Source organism: Coenobita brevimanus, chromosome 71 (genome assembly GCF_032717465.1).
Source record: "Coenobita brevimanus isolate Jiangsu-jjx chromosome 71, ASM3271746v2, whole genome shotgun sequence".
NCBI classification, from domain to species: domain Eukaryota; kingdom Metazoa; phylum Arthropoda; class Malacostraca; order Decapoda; family Coenobitidae; genus Coenobita; species Coenobita brevimanus.
Window position 1 is genome coordinate 50,746,326 of NC_137024.1, and position 17,826 is coordinate 50,764,151.

Consider the following 17,826-nt stretch of genomic DNA (forward strand, 5'->3'; position numbering starts at 1 on the left):
CAGTACTTACAGCCTCAAAGTGTAAGTATACATCATATTGTCTTTTTTTCTGTCTCGTGCTATTAAGGGAGTATTGTTATACAGCTTTCAGTAAACGACTAAATTTGTTTTTTATTTTCATCAGGTATGATCAGTAAGGTCTGTGACGAGGTGCATATAATGGACATGTAGAGAAAACGGTGGCTGCAGTCACTTAAAACACCCTTCCCTTAGGCTTATGTTCTCTTTGCCACCATTTTCTGCTGTCTGAACCATCAGACTGATTTTAGTGACCATGTAGCTGACAAGTTTGGCATGCTTTGTAAACTGCTGAATATAACTGTGCTTCCATCAGGAGTACAATGAAAGAATTGCAAGGTATTAAACATGTATCATTGGAAATGGTCACATAACAGAGATTGCAGTTTTCTGGCAGCCTGATACATTAAGAAAGATGCATGCCAAGCTCACCACACATACATAATCATAATAATCTTACTCATTCAGCCATCCAGTATCGAGTTTGTCCCCGTCAGGAGTGTACTGACACTAGGCAAAGCTATTCTGCAATGCATACAGTAAAATAAGCATATCACTGATCCCATATTACCTGTTTTGGGGCAACGGGGCTCAAAGCCAGGGCACTATAATCCAGAAAATAGAGTAGAAGATAACCATTGCTCTGCCAGTATTTTTGAAAGGGGGAAAAAAATGTCTATATACTGTACCTTCAGTCAACTTAAACCCTTATGTAAAGCTTGGATCTTACAATGCCACTTCATGAGTGTCTGTACAAATAATGAATAAATGCCAGGTGGCCAAGGTTCTATACAGATAATTGATAAGTGGTAGCCGGTCATTGTGTCTGTACAGATACTGTATATGGTTGCTGATCAGCATAAATATGATTATTAGAAAGTGCTGCAATAATAGTCCAAGCAACTTTCTTTTTTTATTGTACCTGATCTTTCCTAAACAGATTAATACTGTCCAGCAATAATAAAATACATCGCATATCCCGTAGCTGAAGGGTTATTACACTGTTGCTACCCCAACAGTCCTAGTGGTGCCTTTCCTAACCCCGATACAATAATCTGGGATGAGCAATATGGGCCTACTAGCTTCAGGAGCATCTGCATGAATGACAAGTCTTATGATTTCCTGCAACCAAAGAAATTATTCACAACGATGGTTGGTAACCAATTAAGTACATTAAATAATGGGATGATAAGGAACCTACTATGGCGCCAGTATTAACTTTGTGTAGACAGAAATGCAGCGTCCATCCAGGAACTAGGCATCCACACTTTTCCTCGCTTCATGTTGTGGTAAGGCATTGTCTGCCACTAGGGAATGTTGGTTTACTGCACAAGATGGCCCTGCAGAGGTAGTTGCTTGCCTGCAGTTGATTTGTCTGCTTTGCCACACAAGCATTACTCTATAACAGCAAAAAACAACAACAGAAATAATGCATAAGACATCTCTGGGCTGAAAAGGTTAATAGAAGTTATTAGTCCTCATAATTCATTTCAAGAAAGGCATATGATGTGGACAACACCCACACCATTTTTTTTCTTTTTCTTTTTTTATGTCATAAGGTGGATGATTGCCATTCAGCACTTCCTGCTAGGTTCTGTACAGCAGTTACATCCACTTCATTGTCCTCTCCTACAGGAGTGGGTTGGGGGAAGTGAAAAGTTAAACCCCATTATTATTTGAGGAATGTTGACAGGATAAGTATCAGCATCATAAGAATATGGAATTCAATGTTGGGAAGGTTGATACATCAGTTGTATATTGGTTTATTGGCTACCTCGCCTGTCTCATGCAGTTGATAGCTGCCCTTGGATTGTGTCAGTAAGTTGGACAACACATTACTTGGTGAGGCCAAACCACATCAGAAATTCTGTGCTGGTCATAGCCTCAATAGGGTTCATTCTGTCAACAACAGCTCAATATCGTACACGAAGTTGGAGACATCGAGGTCTCGCAGCTGCTGAAAATGTGGACCCATGCTGAAAGGATTTTATTATTATTAGCTTGATGCATATTGGTGATAAAATAACAACACTGGCTGGGCATCAAATTCCTTGTAATATATTTTTGATAATGACAGCAGAATTCAGAAGTATCAGTGTAACTAACGGTTCTAACTTGCTTTAATCAGTTCCACTGTGCATGTTAAAATATTAGAAAATATAACAGTCCTTTGCACAAGTTGCCTTGTAAAATGAGCTGCTGTTTGGTCTAATTTGTTCCAATCTTTTTACTTTAGCTTGTTACAAAATCATTTAAAAATGTAAAAATTGTCTCGTGCACACATTACCTTATAAACTGTTGTTTGGTTTGTGTCTGGTAAAGGTTGGTGTTACTTAAATAAGCTTATTTAAGAGCGTTCTAAATATTCTTTAATTATGTAAATAATTTAAAGGAGTTTGGTAACATGAAATTAAACATACCTATAGGTTCTACCAGTGTCCTTGACAACTTAAGAGTATTTATTTAAAGCTAACCCTGTATATCATATTTTTACCAATATTTTCACAAGTATACACATTTCTACTGTACTCTGGAAATGGTATAATCTGTACAAGCTATCTGCAGTATGTTACATCACTGACCAGGAACATTTAATTTAGGAAATTCACTTACACACAATTTAAAGTAGATTCTTCCTTGCCAACTATTTTAAAATCAGTTGTGATTTAAGGCATGGAGTCTTTTTATGACTGGCATATTATTTTCTGTGGGTTTGTGTGACTACATATAATTATTCTGTTATGCCCCCCTCAAAAACTTAAAAAAAAAAAAAGTACGGTACTGCATTAACATTACAGTGGGTGTCTAGATAATATGTAAGCAAAGAATTGGTGATGAACGGCAGCTAACTTATAAAACTATTTGGATCATATGTGTGCTGCATTTTATTTTTAATATTGTGTAGTTCCATCCATCCATTGCCAGACACCATGTATCCCAAACGGGGTGGCCAAGGGCTTAGAGTTAATTGTTTTACAGGGAGGGGCACTAATCCTCCACCAACCCCACTTGACACGTAGGGATGCCAACAGCATCTGGTGTTCCCAGGCGGTCACCCATCCAAGTACTAACCAGACCCAACGTTGCTTAACTTCGCTTATCGGACGGGAAGCGGTGTACTCAACGTGGCATGGCCGTTGGCATTGTGTAGTTGACACTGCAAAAGCACTGTGGGCTGCCTGCCAAACTGTCAAGTTGACACTGCAAAAGCACTGTGGGCTGCCTGCCAAACTGTCAGACTCTGCTCACTGTATCTTAGGGACAATAATAGAAGTATTCATTAAGATTGGTATCTTCCTCCTCAGTTATAACAATCTCAGGGTAATAAGCTGTGCAAGTGGTTGGATAATCAACGATAACAGGTAATAAATCTTTGAAGTATGAAAGTACAGAATTAAATGGCCTGAGGAGTACTTGCATGAACTCTGAAGTTGATGTTCTTGATGTTGCGATGGTGGAGCTGCAGGGTCGTAAAAATACCGTGAAGTGCTTCATTTTTACAATTATGCATCTTCCAGAAATGCTACCGTAATATTTTTGTCATCTGTGTGGTCTTTCATTTATATAGCTAGTTTCAAAGGATTATGACACAATTAAGAATATTGAGTGCACTTGTAAGCCAGCCTACCCCTGTCTCAAAGTTGGGGTCTGTATTCCAATAATATTTTTAGTGACAGTGTGAGTGCACCAAGTTTAATACTGTAATAGCAAAGTGAGTATAACAACCTCTGAGAGACACTCAGTTTGTGTAATAATACGGGCATTAGTTCTGGGGGTGGTTGGGGTTAATTACTCCTGTAATATCACTCAAGTGAGCAACTTGACACCCTCATCTTAAATATTTGAACTAAATAGCCTATCCATGGGCCCCTGTCTTCATGGCTGGGCAGTGAAAGATTAGATGATAGATGGATGGTATGCAAATCCTTATAGATTATGAAAGAGTAAACTTTAGAGTGATTTGTGTTTATATATATAGGTTGTGAAGGAGTAAACCTCTTTAATTTCTCTTGTATTTCTGTGTACTGTACAGTTAGTCAAAAAAGTATCACACTACCAGAGTTTGATGGAAATGAATATGAGCAAGTTCTGCGAACACATGTTTCTATTAATCTGGTATCTTAAAAAATATAGCACCGAATGTAATGTTTAAAGCAATTTCGAATCTAATAATTGCCATGGACAGTATCACTTAAAATCAGGGGTTACCTCATATACCACAATGCTATATTCATGTATGAGAATGATACATTTGTTAAGGGGGCTGATATTTTGCTGTGATGGAATAAGCCTTTCTAATTTCATTCTGGTGTGTTTACTACGCTGGGTGGTAACCATATAACCAAACCATACGTGCTCCCTACTTGTCAACAAGTGGGTTGGTGGAGGTTAGTGCCTCTCCCCGTAAAACAAATAACTCAAAGACAAATGGCCACCCCTTACGCGATTGTGGCGTGTGGCAATAGATAGATAGATAGTGTTTCTAAGTGGGTTTTCAAGGAGTAAGCATTCTGCAGCTGGTCCTGTATTTTTGTGTAAGTTGTGAAGGAGTTAACTTCTTTAACTTGACAATTGTTTGTATCTTATGAAGGTGTTATTATTACTAATTTTTCTAACTGGGTCCTCTTTTTATGTGTTTGTGTGTTCAGGTGATGTGCAGCTGACAGACTTGGAGATCAAGCAGAGCGCCCTTGATGAACTTGACCTCCCTGTGCGACCAGTCTTTGGCCATATTGGTAAGCCCTTCTACATCAACAATCTATTTCTGAGTAGTTATCTCTCTTCCATATGATTTAGACTAGTTGTGTTAGGTTTTTGAGCATGTACACAAGTAAGCTGAGTAGCAATCATGCATAACAGACTCAGTGTGTGTGCGTGCGCACACACACACACACACACACACGAACCGCCGGAGAGGTCGTCCCAGGCATCGCTCCTAACCTTGAGTAGTTCCAGGAATTTTGTCTGTCCTGTCTCCTAGGGTCTTTCTTTAAATTTAAAATAATGAAAGTTGGTAGACTACCAAAAATGTAAAGATTTGTTGGCAATAGTATACATGAATGTTTGTGGCTTATTCGGTAACAGCTGTTTAGGTATTTTACCGGTACGTTAAAGATGGCCGAAAATGTAAACAATGAGGGAATGGAATTTCAAGGATTTGACGCTAATACTAATGTCATGGACCTCGTGAAAACATTAATTATGAGGATTAGTGAACTCGAAAAAAAAGTAGAGAATCTAGTGATAAAGGATGTGTCAGGAAATACGGAAACCACCATACAGAGTCTAATCCAGTCCAACGAAACAGCCAATGAAGAGATTAAGAATTTGAAGAGGGAAAATGTTGAACTGAGGAGGAAACTTGAAGAGAGTACTAATAAAACGGAGAAGGTGAGTAATGTACTAGAAGAACACAAGGCAAAGTGGGCACACGTAGAAGAAGAACAGAAAGAAGTGGTCAGCTTAAGAGAGATCATCCAGGAAGAAAGGGAAATGAACAAGAAAGAAATGGAAGAAAATGTAGTGAAAATACTGAAGAAAAAGAGAAAATAGTGAGAGAAACTGTAGAAAGGAACAGATGTGTGGTAGTATTTGGAAACAGGGAAGAGGAAGAAAAGGTTAGGTTCGCAAGACTCGAGAGAGACACGAACATGGTGAGAGGAATATTAGGCAAGATTGACCCCGAAGGAGACAAGTGGGTAAAAGAAATTGAGGAAGTAAGGAGGATAGGGCCTTATAAGAAAGGGGAAACAAGACCAATGAGAGTCAAGTTTACATCAGAAAGTGTAATAAATGAGATACTTAAAGTGACCTGGAAATTAAGCAAAGAGGCGGGGATGGAAAATATTATAATAAGAAAAGATCTGAATGAAGAAGAAAGAGAAGTTTTAAAATCATTAAAGGAAGAAGTAAAGGAAAAAAATGATAAGAGGACAGAGGAAGAACGTAATACTTTTTTTGGAGAGTATTGGATATGAAAGTAAGGAAATGGTATTTAAGGAAATAGAAGTGAAGGAAACTAGGGGGGATGGTTGTGAAAGATCAGAAGTTGAGGAAGTGGTACGGACAGAGAGTAGGAGAGAAGAGGGTATTAATAATGTCAAAAATAATTTGAAGGTGATATATACTAATGTTGATGGTTTCATATCGACAAGGATCGAAATTAATGATTTCTTGAGAGAACATGAACCTGATGTCATGTGCTTTGTAGAGACCAAATTAAGAGAAGATATTGATGTTCATTTGGGAGATGGTAAATACAAACTGTGGAGAAAAGACAGAAAAGAAAAAAGGGAGGAGGAGTGATGATAGCAGTGAAGAACAACATAAATGTAGATACTGTGGAAATGGGAGAAGGCAGGGCTGAAGTGATATATATGAAATTAGAAACTGGAGAGAATGTTAAGAGAGATATGGCGGTAGTGTATGTTCCCCCAAAGACGAGAGCATGGAAGGACGACGAATACCATGAGATGTTGTCAGATATGGCTAGCTACTTGCAAAAAATAATTGAGAAAAGCAATAATATAATTTTGGTGGGAGACTTTAATTGTAAAGAGGTGAACTGGGAGGAATGGTAATCTGGAGGCGGCGAGGATTCGTGGGGTACTATGTTATTAAATATAATAATGAATAATGTGATGACACAGTGGGTCAAAGAAGAGACACGGTTTCGAGGTGAGGACACACCAGCAAGGTTAGATTTACTGTTCACCAAAGAACCCGATGTAATAGAATCATTGGAATATCTCTGTCCTTTGGGAAAAAGTGATCACGTGGTCATTGAGTTCCAGATGTTAATAGGAAACGTTGAGCCAAGAGACGAGCTTCATAGACAGGGAAGATACAACTTTGGCAAAGCAAATTTTACAGGATTGAGAAACTTTTTTGAAAATGCGGATTGGAGAAAATTCAGAGAAACAAGAGAGATACAGAGGAAGTGGGATATCTTTCTAGACCTCTATAATTTGGGAGTGGAAAAATTTGTACCAAGAGTAAGAGGGAAAGAAAACAGGAAAAAGGAGTGGTTTAATAGAAGGTGTATGATAGCCAAAAAAAAGAGAGATAAGGCGTGGAACAATTGGAGAAAGAGAGGTAACGACAGAACAAAGGAAGAATATAAAAGAACAAGAAACGAGTACACAAGAATACGTAGGGAAGAAGAAAGGAATTTTGAAAAAGGTATAATTGACAAATGCAAGGATGAACCCAAACTGTTTTATAGATTTGTTAATGGCAAACTGAAACAAAAGGAAGGAATCACCAAGCTGAAAGTAGATGGAGAGGTCTTTAAGGATGCGGCAATGCAAGCAGAAATAATGAACAAACGTTTCCAGTCAGTTTTCACTAAAGAAAAGGAGCTTGTGGAAGGGGAGGGAGTGATTAGAAATGTTCCGGTGATGAAAGATATAAAAGTGGAGGTGCAGGAAGTGTATAAATTACTGGAAACTCAAGATGTAAGGAAAGCCCCAGGACCTGATGGAATTTCTAATTGGGTACTGAAGGAATGCAGAGAACAACTGGCAGATAAAATTCACAGTTTAATTGTATGCTCCCTGGAAGAGGGGAAAGTGCCAAAAGAATGGAAGAGGGCAAATGTGGTACCAATTTACAAGGGAGGAAACAGGGAAGAACCCCTGAATTATAGACCAGTGTCTCTAACCAGCATGGTCGCTAAATTGTGTGAGAGAATCCTGAAAGACAGATGGATAAAATATCTGGAAGAGATGAATAGTTTGGCTGAATGTCAGTTTGGATTCAGAAGTGGAAGGTCATGTGTTTCAAACTTGCTGAGCTTTTACTCAAGAGCGATTGATGTGGTACAGGAGAGAGATGGTTGGGTGGATTGTGTGTACTTAGACTTAGAGAAGGCCTTTGACAAGGTACCTCATAAGAGACTAATGTGGAAACTAGAGTATATAGGAGGACTAAAGGGGAAACTTCTGGAATGGATGAGAGACTTTTTGAGAGACAGACAAATGAGGACAGTAATAAAGGAAAAGATGTCTGGATGGAGGGAAGTAACAAGTGGAGTCCCTCAAGGCTCAGTGTTGGCGCCAGTAATGTTCCTGATTTACGTAAATGATATGGTAGATGGAGTGAACAGTTATGCGAGTCTGTTTGCTGATGATGTAAAGATCTTGAGGAAGATAGAGGTTGAGGAGGATTGTAAAATACTGCAGGAGGATTTGGATAGGATACACAATTGGAGCCGGACGTGGGAAATGAAATTTAATGTAAAGAAATGTAAAATATTGGAAATGGGTAAAAGTACCAGGAGACCATCACTGAATTATTTTTTGGGTAATGAATTAATCACAAAAAGGAGAGAAGAGAAAGATTTGGGAGTGCTGGTCCAAGATAGTTTGTCACCAGAAAAGCACATTAACAAGATAGTTGGAGAGACTTATAAGCTCTTGACTAACATAAGAGTAGCATTTCATTATATGGATGAGGAAATGATGAAAAAATTGATAGTGGCCATGATCCGCCCCAGGTTAGAATATGCAGCGGTAGTGTGGTCCCCACACAAAAAGAAAGATATAAACAAGATTGAGAGAATACAAAGAACAGCAACCAAGATGGTCCCCAGTCTGACAGACCTGTCATACAGAGAGAGGCTGGAAAAACTGGATTTGCCTTCGTTAGAGGAAAGGAGAAAGAGGGGAGACATGATTGCGGTGTTCAGGACCATGGTGGGAGTAGATAAAATTGACAAAGAAGATCTGTTTGTATGGGATAAGAGAGCAACAAGAGGGCATGGAATGAAATTGAAAAAGTCAAGCTGCTTGAAGGATATCAAGAAATATAGCTTTCCTTACAGAAGTATAGACTTATGGAATAGCCTGGACAAAGAGATCGTCCAGTCTAAAAACTTAAACGAGTTTAAAGTTAAATTCGACTTATTGAGAAACAGCGACGGAAACCCACGAGCATAGTACATTCCGTGTATATCACAATTAGGTATATTCTTAAATATTTGAAACGACTTGGACAGAGAGGTGGTGCATGAGAAAAACATTCATGTGTGTAAAGGTAGACTTGATAAATGTGGATATGGAGACAGGACAACACGAGCATTGCTCAATTCCTGTATACTACAAATAGGTAAATACAAATAGGTAAATACACACACACACACACAAATGAGGACAGTAATAAAGGAAAAGATGTCTGGATGGAGGGAAGTAACAAGTGGAGTCCCTCAAGGCTCAGTGTTGGTGCCAGTAATGTTCCTGATTTACGTAAATGATATGGTAGATGGAGTGAACAGTTATGCGAGTCTGTTTGCTGATGATGCAAAGATCTTGAGGAAGATAGAGGTTGAGGAGGATTGTAAAATACTGCAGGAGGATTCGGATAGGATACACAATTGGAGCCGGACGTGAGAAATGAAATTTAATGTAAAGAAATGTAAAATATTGGAAATGGGTAAAAGTAGCAGGAGACCATCACTGAATTATTTTTTGGGTAATGAATTAATCACAAAAAGGAGAGAAGAGAAAGATTTGGGAGTGCTGGTCCAAGATAGTTTGTCACCAGAAAAGCACATTAACAAGATAGTTGGAGAGACTTATAAGCTCTTGACTAACATAAGAGTAGCATTTCATTATATGGATGAGGAAATGATGAAAAAATTGATAGTGGCCATGATCCGCCTCAGGTTAGAATATGCAGCGGTAGTGTGGTCCCCACACAAAAAGAAAGATATAAACAAGATTGAGAGAATACAAAGAACAGCAACCAAGATGGTCCCCAGTCTGACAGACCTGTCATACAGAGAGAGGCTGGAAAAACTGGATTTGCCTTCGTTAGAGGAAAGGAGAAAGAGGGGAGACATGATTGCGGTGTTCAGGACCATGGTGGGAGTAGATAAAATTGACAAAGAAGATCTGTTTGTATGGGATAAGAGAGCAACAAGAGGACATGGAATGAAATTGAAAAAGTCAAGCTGCTTGAAGGATATCAAGAAATATAGCTTTCCTTACAGAAGTATAGACTTATGGAATAGCCTGGACAAAGAGATCGTCCAGTCTAAAAACTTAAACGAGTTTAAAGTTAAATTCGACTTATTGAGAAACAGCGACGGAAACCCACGAGCATAGTACATTCCGTGTATATCACAATTAGGTATATTCTTAAATATTTGGAACGACTTAGACAAAGAGGTGGTGCATGAGAAAAACATTCATGTGTGTAAAGGTAGACTTGATAAATGTGGATATGGAGACAGGACAACACGAGCATTGCTCAATTCCTGTATACTACAAATAGGTAAATACACACACACACACACAGACGCTTACTTCTAGATGGTTTACCCAAACGTTTCTTATTAGCTTTTCAAATAAGATACTAGAAAAGCTTGTAAGGAAAGTTTGGATAAACCATCTAAAAGAACGCAGTATGATAACAGATAAGCAGTTCGGTTTTAGAAAGGGAAAATCATGTGTTATTAATCTATTAAGCTACCATGATAGAGTTACAGAAATATTGCAGAAAAGAGAGGATGGGTGGACAGTATCTGTTTAGATTTCAAGAAAGCATTTGACAGAATACTGTACAAATGATATTTACGGAAACTGTACCATCAACAAGGAGTCCAAGGCAACCTCTACTGTTGGATGTAGGATTTTCTCAGAAAAAAGGAAATGAGAACAGTGCTAATGGGGAAATTCCATATCATGGAGGGAAGTGACCAGTTGAGTTCCACATGGCTCAGTGCTGGCACCAATATGTTTTTAGTTTATATAAATGGCATAGACTATAACAATGGAAATGGAAGCTATCTAAGTATGTTTGCTGATAATGCAAAAATACAAAGGAGAATTACTAACAGATTCTTGCAGAGAGCTACAAGAAGAATTAAATAAGCTTCATGAATGGAGCAATAAATGGCAAATGGAATTTAATGTGGACAGATGTTATGTATATTTTAAGTTTGGTAAAAGTGAAAAATGACCAGACTGGGATTATAAGTTAGGAAGTTCAACTCTACACATATCAGAAAGGGAGAAGGACCTAGGAGTGATTAGCAATAACAGACTATCTCCGGCTGACCACATCAGTAGTATGTAACATGTATACACTGCTTGCTAATTTGAGAATAGCATTCACATATAGACATACTGAGAAAGATAATAACATAATTCATCAGACCAACCCTGGAGTATGCATCAGTAATCTGGGATCCTCATCTCAAAAAATGCATGGATAAGGTTGAAAAAGTACAAAGGGCAGCAACAAAATGAGTACCAAGCTTAAGGGATCTAAGCTACGAAGAAAGACTAGAAAAATTGATTCTACCAACAATACAGGAGAGAAGGAAAAGAGGAGCATGATTATGCAACATAGACATAAATTAGTATATAACGTATGGGGAAGCATCAGTGACACTGCAAAAAACTACATAAAAAAGAAGTGATAAAGACGTAAGTAAATTCAGTTTCTCAGATAAGGCAGTTGATCAGTGGAATGCATTACCAGATGAAATAGCGTGTGCCAAAACTATTCATAAATTTAAGGATATGTACGATAAAAATGGTTTAATACTTTTTTTTCTTTTTATAAATAATGAAAGGAGGAAGGAAAAACAAAGGAAAAAAAAATAAGTCCATGTGCCTAAAGGCATCCTCCATTCATAAATTACTTAAAACAACTGTATCTGAATTGACATGGATTAAATGTTTGTGGGAAACAACTCCCAGGAAGTGAATTCCAGAGTAGTAGTGGTTCTGGGGATAAATGAATTTTGGTAAGCAGAGGTTCTGCATTGCGGGGGAGAGAGTGTGAGTTCATAGGCTCTCCCAGCTGCCTGAGTATTTCGGGAGAAAATATGAAGGGGGGGCACAATTGAAGCCAGTTCATCAGAACACTTACGGTAAAAATATCAATAAAATAATGCTAAAGAAGCAACATCTCTATGTACTGATAATGGAAGAAGGTCCTGTGTAATGGCAGGATTATTGATTAATCTAATGGCTTTATTTTGAATCTTGTCCAACTGCCTCAGCGCAACCGCTCCACATCCACTCCACAGTGGTGAACAGTATTCGATCTGAGAAAGCACGTGACTTCTGTATATTTTGGCCATTTGCTCATCAGTGAAGAATTCACGAACTCTATACATAAGTCCCAATTTTTTGGAAGCATTTTTAGCAAGGGAGTTAACATAAGTTGTCCAGCTTAGGTTGGGGTTTAGAGAAACACCTAGGATATCGTTGTAGTGGATATGGGAATATTGACATTATTTAAAATTATGTATAGTTGTGAGTAAAAGATGGAAGAGGAGCATAAGACAGTATGGATCAGTTGGGTCAAGGATTGTGTGGGTAAAGTTGAAAGTTGGAATACAAATGTGGGCGATTGTGTGTGTGTATGCACCAACGCAAGATCATGCTAGAAGAGTGAGAGAAGAGTTCTGGACAAATGTAGAAGTGTGCATGGAAAAGTTTGGAAGGAATGAGAGAGTGTTTTTGATTGGTGATATAAATGGTAAAGTTGGGAATGTGAAGGTGGATGGAATAGTTAGTGAGTGGGGTGTGCCTGCTGAGATAGATGAGAATGGCAGTGCGTTAGTGGACATTTGTGCTGGGAGGGGGTTGGTGATAGCCAATACCCTCTTCAGGCTTAAAATAATCCACAGGTATGCATGGCGAGTGATGAGAAGGGTGGGTGGTGAACTGAATGAAAGGAAGGCAATGATTGATTATGTGTGTGTGGATGAAAGGATGCGAAGATGTGTAAAGGATGCAAGAGTGTATAGAGGTTGGGGGAGTTGACTTTCTGACCACTACTTGGTGGTGGCCAGAATTAGAATGCAAGTAAGATGTTTTCGTTTTTAATCGTTTTCGTTTTTAAAGGCTCCAACATGCTTGCATGTGTCGGCCTTGGTCACCTAATGGCGGCTCTCCATGCTGCACGATCCATTGCAGCCTCCCTGTTCAGTCCCTTAACCCTAAGGTCACACTTAATGACCTCGTCCCATGTCTTTCTCGGTCTACCCCTCATAACCCCACCCCCAATATTAACACTTCTCACCTTCCTCACCCAACTATCATCCCCCATCCTCTCCACATGTCCAAACCACCTCAATCTACCTCTCCTCATCACAACACCAATACACTCCAGTCCCATCCTACCTCTCAACTCTTCCATTGTAAACCCAGCCCCTCCAGGCCTTGGACGCAGGGACGCACTGCACATCCACCTAATCATTGTCATTTCTGTACGTCTGAGCCGGCGAATGTCTTCCTTCTTCACTGCCCAGGTCTCACTGCCATACAGCATTACACTCCTAACACACGCTGCATACAAAGACCCCTTAGCACGTAGGGAGAGCCCCCTCAATGTCAGGAGAGGCAAGAGCTCCCTGAACTTCTTCCAACCACTTCTCACCCTAGCCACAGAGCTAGCTCCAGCCCCACCTCCAGCACACAACATGTCTCCTAAATAACAAAACTCTTCCACACACTCAAGAGATTCACCAGCAAGTTCAATTCTTTCACGTCTGACGATCTCCACCTGCTCACCCCGGCACGCCGTACACATAAAATCAGCATTATCTCGCAGTCTACCTCTGATACCACTACATCTCTTATGCACCCATTTATCACACACACCGCACAAGATGGAATTACTTCCCACGCCCTTGTGGCAAACTGCACATGGCCACTCTCCCTCGTCTTTGACGGTACCGCCACCAACCCTAGATATCATCACTTTTGTTTTATCTGCATTTACCCTTAAACCCTTTTGCCCCATACCATCTCTCCACTTCCTAAACCTTTCCTCCGCCTCCCTTTCATTCTCTGCAATCAACACCAAATCATCAGCATACAACAACTCCCACGGGAGTCCGTTTCTAAAGTCACGTGAAAGGGCTTCAAGTACCATGATAAACAACATGGGACTCAAGACTGACCCCTGATGCACACCAACATTCACGGAAAACTCATCACTCAAATCTCCATTCACTCTCACCTGGGTGTGAGCACCCACATACATGGCCATAACCACCCTAACCAGCCACTCCTCCAAGCCAAACTTGGAGGAATAGAAGAAGGGAAAGACGAGAGGAAGGAGTAGTTGCAAGGAGAGTGGAAAGGTTACAAGAGGATGAGAAAAAGACAAAGTATAAGAGAGAAGTGGAGGAACGATTGGACAAATATGAACTGGAGCAGATGGGAGACGTGGAAGGTGTGTGTAAGATATTTACAGAAGAAATATGTGCAGCATGTGATGTGGTGTGTGGAAGGAAGAGAAGACGGAGGGGGGTGCAAGGAACAGCGTGGTGGACTGAAGAGGTGAAACAGGCTGTGGCACAAAAGAAGAAAGCATACAATGAATGGATGAGAAATAGGGGCGTGGAAGAAGTTGAGAGGCGGAAGAGAGAGTTATATGTGGAAAGAAAGAGAGAGGTGAAAAGATTAGTAAGAGAGAGTAAGAAGAGAGTGGATGAGGAATTTGGAAGGAATTTGAATGTTAAGTGGAGGGACTACAAAAAAATGAAGTAATGCGAGTATAAGTGGCTGGGGAATGGCTGGGACAAGGAGGGAGGTGAGAAGACAGGAAGAAATCAGTAGGATAGAAGTTGTGGAAGCAATGAAGAAAGTTAAATCGGGGAAAGCCCCAGGAATTGATGGAGTGTGTAGAGAAATGCTGAAGCATGGGGGAGAGATAGTAGTAGAATGGATGTGGAAGATGTGCAGATTGGCCTGGGAGGAAGGTAGAGTCCCGGAGGATTGGAAGTCAGGTATAATTATTCCCTTGTACAAAGGAAAAGGGAAAAAGAAGTGTGTGGTAATCATAGGGGCATTTGTCTTCTCAGTATAATAGGAAACGTGTATGGTAGGATACTTATAGACAGAGTTAGAGAAAGAACAGAAAAATTAGTTGGAGAAGAAGAGGGAGGCTTTAGGAAGGGAAGAGGTTGTGTAGATCAGATATTCATTCTTAGATCTTTAGTGGAAAAGTTTCTAGAGAAGGGAAAGAAGTTGTATGCGGCTTTCATGGATTTGGAGAAAGCATATGACAGGGTGGATAGACAAGGATTGTGGAAAGTGTTAAGAATATATGGAGTAGATGTGAAGTTGCTGAATGCTGTGAAGAGTATGTATGATGGTGCTAAGGCTGCAGTGCATGTGGATGGTGAACTAAGTGAATTTTTCTCTTTGACAGTTGGGTTGAAACAGGGATGTGTCATGTCTCCATGGTTGTTCAATCTGTACAGGGATGGGGTAATAAAAGAGGTACAAGGTAGGGTAGTGGATGTTGGAGTGGCCCTGGTGAGAGAGGATAGTGTTTGGAAACTCCCTGTACTGTTGTTTGCAGATGATATTGTGTTGTTGAGTGAAGACAAAGGGGAGCTGCAAGGCTTGGTGGATGAGTTTGAGAGAGTGTGTAAGAAGCGGAATCTAAAGGTGAATGTAGGGAAGAGTAAAGTGATGGTCTTTGAGAGAGGTGAAGTCAGTGAATGTACAGCAAGGTTGGATGGTGAGGAATTGGAAAATGTGAGTACGTTTAAGTACTTGGGTAGTGTGATGAGTAAGGATGGAGGTTTGGAGGGTGAAGTGCTTGAAAGGGTACATCAGGGAAGAAAGGTTGCTGGTTCTTTGAAAGCAGTGATAAGAAACAGGGAAGTGAGCATGGAAGTGAAAAAGTTACTACATGACAGTATTGTGATACCAACTCTAACGTACGGAAGTGAAGCTTGGACATTGTTGGAAGGACACAAGTCAAGAGTGAGAGCAGTGGAAATGAGTTATTTAAGAGGAGCCTGTGGAGTCACGTGGAGAGACAGGCTGACGAATGAGGATATAAAGGAGCGTTTTGGTGTTGATGTGAATGTGATAGGAAGCGTTATGAGGAACATACTGAGGTGGTCTGGCCATGTGGAGAGGATGGAGGGTGAAAGACTGACGAAGAGAGTGTATGTGAGTGAGGTGGAGGGGGGAAGAGGGAAGGGGAGGCCGAGGATGAGATGGAGAGATGGGTTGGAGAGGTATATGAGAGAGGGGGGTATGCGTTGGGAGCAGGGCAGTGAAATGGCGGGGGACAGGGTGACTTGGAGGCGATTTGTTTGTGGCCACCCCAAACGGGATTGAGGCGTCTGGCAATAGATAGATAGATAGATTTAAAATTATGTGAGAGTCAGGGATTCTTTCTGTTGGAGAAATTAATGTACAGTATTTAGTTTTCTGAGCATTAAATGAGACCAGATTTGTTTGTCTCCATTTATTAATTTTAGAAAGGTCCTGGTTCAGAGAAATTGCTGTGTTTATTTGGGAATTTATAATATTAAATTGTGTAAAGGAGGTACTAAATGTGAAAGAACTATGAAGGGTCGAGTCATCAGCATAAGAGTGTATTGGGTTGTGAGTGACAGATAAGAGGTCATTTGTATGAATGAGAAATAGGGTTCGTCCAAAACTGATCCCTGAGGTACACCAGCATTTATGGAATGTCACTGAGAATAAATTCCATCTATACTACCATGACACGTATTATTCTGTTATGAAGGTATGAAGAAATTAGAAGAACCAGTGATACAAGGCCATAGTGCGACATCTTAGACAATAAGACCCAGTGCCATACTCTGTCAAATACTTTTGATATATCAAGTGCTATTGTGTGTGTTTCATCATGTTGGCCTATTGTTTTGTTAATCTGATGGGTAAGAAAGCAAAGAATATCTACAGTTGAACGTTCTTGTCTAAATCCATACTGCCGATCACTGATTACTTTATTGATTTCTAGATGCTTGATTATGTGTTTGTTAATTAGTGTCTCAAAACCTTTACCGAGAATGGAAGTTATTGCGACGGTCAGTAGTTTGATGGATCAGAAGTTGCCCCCTTTTTAGGAACGGGATGGATATTTGCTTCTTTCCAAAAGGCTGGAAAACTTGAGGTACGGATGCATAAGCGGAAAATTTTTGCCAATACAGGAGCCAACACTGAGGAGCAATTTTTAAGTACTATTAAAGGAATATCATCTGGACCAGGAGCTTTGTCTGCTGAGAGATTCTGTAGTACAGCTTATCCCTATCTGGTGTGAATCTTGAAAGGAGGTATTTGAGGGGAATCAAAATAAAGTACAGGAATATTGTGATTTTCTGTATTTAGGGTACATGGGACAGCGCAAGCTTGACTCATTCCTGCAAAGATACAATTAGGTAAGAAAACACACACACACACACACGCGCGCACGCACATGTGCACACACACACACACCACACGCACACACACCACACACACACACGCACATGTGCACACACACACACCACACGCACACACACCACACACACACACGCACACCACACACACACACCACACACACACACCACACACACACACCACACACACACACCACACACACACACGCACACCACACACACACACCACACACGCGCACACGCACACTCACACTCACACACCACACACGCGCACACCACACACGCACACACCACACACCACACGCGCACACACCACACACCACACGCGCACACACCACACACCACACGCGCACACTATACACGCCCACACACACCACACACACACGCCCACACACACCACACACACACGCCCACACACACCACACACACACGCCCACACACACCACACACATATGCCCACACACACCACCCACACACGTGCGCACGCACATGCACACGCACACACCACCCACCTGCACATGCACGCACCACCCACCCGCACATGCACACACCACCCACCCGCACATGCACACACCACCCACCCACACATGTGCGTGCGCACATGCACACGCACACACCACCCACACACACAC

At 40.6% G+C, this 17,826-nt stretch overlaps 1 protein-coding gene and 1 non-coding gene across 2 annotated transcripts in view; one reads left to right on the forward strand and one right to left on the reverse strand.

Annotated features, from left to right (window-relative positions):
- Vps13 (vacuolar protein sorting 13C) overlaps positions 1–17,826 on the forward strand; it is a 1,164,731-nt gene that overhangs the window by 46,474 nt on the left and 1,100,431 nt on the right. Inside the window, exon 2 of the mRNA XM_080277871.1 lies at positions 4,668–4,754. Within this exon, the coding sequence (XP_080133997.1) occupies positions 4,668–4,754 (87 nt within the window). The remainder of the gene's footprint in view (positions 1–4,667; positions 4,755–17,826) is intronic.
- LOC145406972 (5S ribosomal RNA) lies at positions 3,042–3,160 on the reverse strand. Its single transcript, XR_013898638.1, has one exon. It is a non-coding gene; the product is annotated as a 5S ribosomal RNA (ribosomal RNA).